The sequence below is a fragment of the Jaculus jaculus genome, chromosome 11 (assembly GCF_020740685.1).
Source record: "Jaculus jaculus isolate mJacJac1 chromosome 11, mJacJac1.mat.Y.cur, whole genome shotgun sequence".
Lineage (NCBI taxonomy): Eukaryota > Metazoa > Chordata > Mammalia > Rodentia > Dipodidae > Jaculus > Jaculus jaculus.
The window spans coordinates 3,484,151-3,490,150 of NC_059112.1; the positions used below are offsets into that span (position 1 = coordinate 3,484,151).

The 6,000-nt window shown below is 43.2% G+C and overlaps 1 protein-coding gene across 4 annotated transcripts in view; it reads left to right on the plus strand.

The window, feature by feature from the left end:
* Adamts3 (ADAM metallopeptidase with thrombospondin type 1 motif 3) overlaps positions 1 to 5,591 on the plus strand; it is a 183,715-nt gene extending 178,124 nt beyond the window's left edge. For all 4 annotated transcript variants that reach the window (XM_045161178.1, XM_045161179.1, XM_045161180.1 and 1 more), the window contains one exon: positions 2,982 to 5,591. In XM_045161178.1, coding sequence (XP_045017113.1) covers positions 2,982 to 3,469 — 488 coding nt within the window. In that variant the 3' untranslated portion in view covers positions 3,470 to 5,591. The remainder of the gene's footprint in view (positions 1 to 2,981) is intronic.
* The last annotated feature ends 409 nt before the right edge of the window (positions 5,592 to 6,000 follow it).

Here is a 6,000-nt window from a genome sequence, read left to right on the forward strand (position 1 = left end):
GATAATCACATTTTTACCTAAAGTCAACCAGGCCTGTAACAGGAGGAATTTACCAACCAAACTTAGCTTTGCTTCATATCTGTGCCCACACATTCTTTAAAGACATGTTATTTTATCCTCTGATTAAATTATTTATAATTTAAATGATGATAAAAGTCTTTAAAAAATAAAATGCATTCACTATTTCCTCTCTAATAATTGGAAATCTACCCTTAATAGGAACCCCATTGCTTGCTGGATTTAATTCAAAACATGTCTTATGCCAATTCCTGAGCCCTAACACTTTTTTTTTCACCTTCCTAGGAAACCCACACAACATCTACCCTGGGCTAATATTAATAAAAGCAACCCAATATTAATTCCACTAAATGTGTTATAATAAGAATTATCTTTCGGGCTGGAGAGATGGCTTAGCGGTTAAGCGCTCGCCTGTGAAGCCTAAGGACCCCGGTTCGAGGCTCGGTTCCCCAGGTCCCACGTTAGCCAGATGCACAAGGGGGCGCACGCGTCTGGAGTTCGTTTGCAGAGGCTGGAAGCCCTGGCGCGCCCATTCTCTCTCTCTCTCCCTCTGTCTTTCTCTCTGTGTCTGTCGCTCTCAAATAAATAAATAAAAAAATATTAAAAAGAATTATCTTTCATGCTATATTAACTCAAACAATAACCCCCCCAACATGTTCCACAAGTGAATATACTTCCTCTTTCAAACACTGCTATTTTTCTCAGCATATGTCATAAAATAATGTCTTATGTACTTTTTTTTTTTTTTTTTGGTTAATTGGCAAGACATTTGAGGCTTCAATTCCTTAGCTTTGGAAATAAATGCAGTGACAAACAGTCTGACCATAAGGGGGAGACAGAGGACTTTTCTAGTTAGTCATTTGTCTTTGTAAAGTATTTGAAAGCTCAAAATAGAAAAACCATCGACACTTCCAGTTTTAGTGACACTATAACAAGTATCTTGTCTTTATACAGGTATCACTGGTGAAAGTGGGGGAGCTGTGCTTCTGCGTGTGCACGTAACCGTCAGCACCATTTGCTTGCTTCTCACTGAGCCAGGAAAACCATGTTTATTGTAAAGCCAGTGGTCATGGCACTGGTGTCCTGTCCCTTCCAGTTGCCTTACTGCCATAGAGCCCTAAAGGCTAATTCTTAGATTCTAAAAGGCCACATACTTTAAACTTCTCCTCAGTGTTAAAACACTTAGAACCATATGGTTTGCTAAGACCAGGTATAAAACCCTGTTTCCTGACAGACAGGATTGTGGGTAGAGTGAGAAGGCTAGAAAATGTCCTGGATTTTAATATTTTGCCTTTAAGCCCTTTTCTCTTATGCCTAGGAACATTACCATGAAATTAAGAGATTCTTTTTTGCTCAAATTTGTTGGTTCTCAGTATCATATCTAAACGAGACTGAGCCATGGGTTAGTCTGTGCACTGGCAAAGCGCCCAGATGGCTCAGGGCCACACAAGCTCACTAGGTCCTTAAACACACTGGGCATTGAAACTTCCTGGTTTTAAGATACAGACATAGAAAAAGTAATTCAGAAGTGAAGAACTGATATCGCGAAGCAAAGCTGCTAACCTCAGTCATTCACAGCATGACTGACTTCTGACCTTAGCAAATACGAAAGATGTGAACATTGTACATTGTGAAGTTGGCCTGGCAATGGCAAGTCAGCATGATGCATTCCGCGACGCAGGATGTGAACGTGGAGAGAGCGCTGCTCCCCTGCTGGAATAGTTTAGGCAGGGTGAGCACAAGTGAGCCCCCAGGGCTCTGCTCACTCAGTGAGGGACATGGAAGCTGTTGTGACTCTAGCAGTGTTTTGGCTCTGCGTAGCCATGAAAAAAGAAAATAACTGCCACCTAAAACAGGAGCTCAAGGTGCTGAGCTGGTGCTGTGAACCCTTGGCTGGTCCTGAACTTCTGATTTTGTTCCTCACCAAGTACTAAGATTGCATATACACCCATGCTTGTCTGGGTATTTAGATTTTTTTTTTTTTGAAACTTTTATATCCTATAGCCCCCAAATTTTAAATGCCAAGTGCTTTGAGTTTCTCTACTTCCCTACAAATTAAATGTATGAATTGTGAATCATAACAAAGCAGGCACAATACTCATATGTGTGGTTTCAAATAACTGGACGCTGATCTGTTCATCAAATAGTAGTTTTCTTTTTGGTAAGACTTGTTTTGATACATTTGTTCCTGTAGGTCTTTAGTATTCTTTTTGGTTGTACATTTAAAGCCATCGCAGAAGGTGCGTTGTCACAAAGAAAACCACAAATAAGGTCTCATGTGTTTTTTCAAAGAGTCACATCTTTCTTTTACAAATATTCGTGGTGCACGCCTTTAATCCTATCACTCAGGAGGCAGAGGTAAGAGGATCACTGTGTGTTCGAGGCCACCCTGAGACTACATAGTGAATTTCAGGTCAGCCTGGACTAGAGTGAGACCCTACCTAGAAAAATAAGAAACGTTTGTGGTAGCCGAGGATGGTAACTGATGCCTTTCATTCCAGCGCTCAGGAGGCTCACCAGGAGTTACGGGACACCCTGGGCTACAACACGACCCTGCCTCAGAAAAGCACAAATCCACCCAGTAATACGAACCCCATTTCTAACTCCAAAAGTAGACGCATGCTACTCAGCCAAAACCACCTTCAGTATCTGACGGCTCCTGCTGGAGATAGTACAATGGAGCTCATTCCAAGTGTTTTGTCCAGAAAGAGCTCCTGTGGGTGGGGTGTCGAGGGGCCTATTGTGTTCTCCGCATTAGAAAGGCTGAGGCAGGAGCTTGAGGGCCCATCTCACAACAACCAAAAACCTTAGGTATTGCAGCAAACTCATCCTCATGTGCCTCTTTTCAGCGCAAAGCCTCACCTGTTGATTGCACTGAAAGCTTGGAGTCACTAACAATTGAAATACCTTTGCTCCTTTTCATGCCTAAGCATATGAACTACCTCTTTCTTTCCCTTATTCAGACGAGCTGTGCTTGGGAGACAAGTCCATCTTCTGTCAAATGGAGGTGCTGGCCCGGTACTGCTCCATCCCGGGCTACAACAAGCTGTGCTGCGCGTCCTGCCGCAAGCGCGGCGGCACCGAGGCGCCCCCGGCCCTGCTGGAGGCGCCCCCGGCCCAGGAGGCCGCGCTCTTCAGCCCCGGGGGCCTCCCTCGCTACTCTGAGCCCTCGGCAGAGCAGAAGTCTCTGAGTGGCGTCCCTTCGGGGAGAAATCCAAACTCGCCGGGTGCTCGCTTCCCCCAGAGGGGCGCACAGCAGGAGGGGAGTCCGGCGGCTCTGGTCTCAGCTCGCCCCTCCTCGTCCGTGCAGAGTGCTCACCCCCATTCTGCTGCCCCCGCCCTGGCAGTCGGGGAGCCAACTGGTGCTTCTTCTCAGGCAAGAACCTCAGAGACAGATGGGACGCTCGCGAACCCGAGGCGGGCTGCAAGATCCGCAACCTTAGGGAGATGAGAAAGTGGAGCACCTCCCTCCCTGCGTGGTGCGCGTGGACCTCTCCCCAGATGGCTCGCTCATCTCTCTGCAAGAGGAAGGTCAGAAAGTGCTGGCTCACTTTCTACTTGCTTTCATCCTCACTTCATTCTGCATTGACTCGTTGACCGGAAGTCATTGGAAGAAAGCGCCAAAGGGGATCATCAACCAACCCAGCGTGAGCCACCGTGCATGGGCTCCAAGTTCTCAGCTAGCCAGCCTGGACTATAGACATTGGGACGCTCTCAGAAAGCCAAGCCAAACCCGGAGAGGAAAGTTGCTAAACATGCTGGTGGGTCTGGAATGAAGAAAAGAGATTGGACCCATCGGTGCGTATCAGCCACCTGATACTTCAAGAAAATTTGGAAATGAGGCAAATAATTCTTAAACTTGTATTCCTAATTATCTATATTAGAAATATCGTATGAGCAATTTGCAGCCAGTGTGTAAATACTGTATAGTGCAGAAAAAATCAGTATTATTTTAAAAGATGTTCTCCATTGATTGTTTACTATCTTACATTTCTGGATGTGCTGGGCACCTGCTATTTAGTGTCACCTAATGTGACAGCCTGTGCTTCATGTTCAAAGCAGGGTCTTCTGAAGAAGTTAGAACTCCAGCTACTGAAAACACAAGAGGGTTTTCTACAAGGTTTTTGTTGAAACTGTAAGTGCACAGATCTCACTTTATCACCTTGAAAGGATGAGGATGGGTGTCTTAGTAACCTTGTGGCTGCAAGGTACATAGGAGGTGAACATGTGGAACAAAATCCATGCTATTGCCAGCATATTTGGGGCATCGTTGATGTGCCCTGTATCTTGGGCTATTGCCCCATTGTTGCTATATACTTGGACTGTGATAATCACAAAAATGTTGGTAGCTGAGGAAAGAATCATCAGGCAAGGATTGAGTATAATAGTGCTTTGAAAACATGTGTTAGTGGTTGAGATATTTATTCTCTGCATGGTTCCTATTCAAATGTCCACAACCATCATGCATCTGACTGCAATAATGTGCTAGTAATTTATGTCAGTGAGCACCTTGCTCACAGCAAATCCAGAAATGCGCTCTCCGGGGAGGGGTGTAAAGTATTGTATATAGGATACAGATTGGAAGATATTTATTAAGAGTTGATTTTCTTCTTGATAGTATTTTTATGTTCTAAATACACTAAGATCAATGAATTTCAGCAAACTAGAGAGAAAGGATTAGAAATGCATGCTCTATTTTCTGTGTATCCATTTAAGCAAGCAGCCCATTCAACAAGATAAAAATTATGTAAATTTGTATTAAACTTTCTTTTATGGTAATGAAGATTTGAATCCAGGCCTTCTCTCTATCTAGGCAATTCTGCCACTAAGCTATATCCCCACCCCATTATTATTTTGTGACATTGTTTCTCTAAATTCCCAAAGCTGGCCTTAAATTTGCTCTGTAGTCGAGGCAGGCCTAGTAAGACTGATTCTTTTATGGCCTCCAGGACTGTAACCCCAGGTCCATCTGATCTTAAACAGTAGTTTATGACTTGTTCCTCTTCTAGAAACATAAAATAGGCATTCAGCTAGCTGTTCAAAGAAATAGAAATTGTGTTAAAGCCTGGTGTGGTCGTGCACACCTGTAATCCCAGCCCTGAGGTAGGTTGAGACAGGCCAGCTTGGGCTACAAAGCTAGGTCTTGCCTCATCTTTTAAGTCAATCCCTGAAGGATGGACACATTGACCTTTCAAGTAAAGACTTGGTGTTTTCACCGTTGCTGCTACTTTGTGTGAGAACTTTCTTTTTAATGTCAAATTAGGTGAATTCCAGATAATAAAACAATCCTAACCCTTGAGGCTTAAATAGAACATTTTTTTTTCTTTTCCTGAAAATTTCACTTGAATGAAATTCTCTCTAGTTTACTTGAGTATCCAGGCATCTAGTCCACAGGGAATATGAAAACTGTCACACACATACACCTCCCATAGAGATGTACATATTCCTTACACTTTTTATCTATGTGCTTTCTTTTCTACTAAGCTAAAAATTCCTTTTTATGAAAGTGTACACTACTGATGCTGTTTGTTGTATTGGGAACATGTACCAATAAAAAATGCTAACAACAATGAGCTCTGGCTTGACTAGATTTTATTACTGGATTCATCCTATGGCTGTGGAAACACATCCCTTCCTCCTACTTAATAAAATAGATGCAAATTCATTTGCTACCCATGCTTTTTCTAAACACATGTGGAGTGTCTCCTCTATTTTCACCTCAATGTATAGCATAATGTTTTTATTATTTTAAAAAAAGTAAAGAAGTCATGAAAGTTGGCTGTTCCCAGTCCAATAGAACCAAAGGAAGGAAGAAAGAGCTGAGGATCATGCCTGTATTTATTATAAAAAGAACTAATAAGCAACTTCCTTTTGTAACTTGCACCCTCAGAGTGGTTTTTTTGGTAAAAGCTGCCTGCCAGCTTCGACCCCTGAGGGTTGGGGGATGCATTCCACTCAGCACAAGAGGAACCCACCAGAACT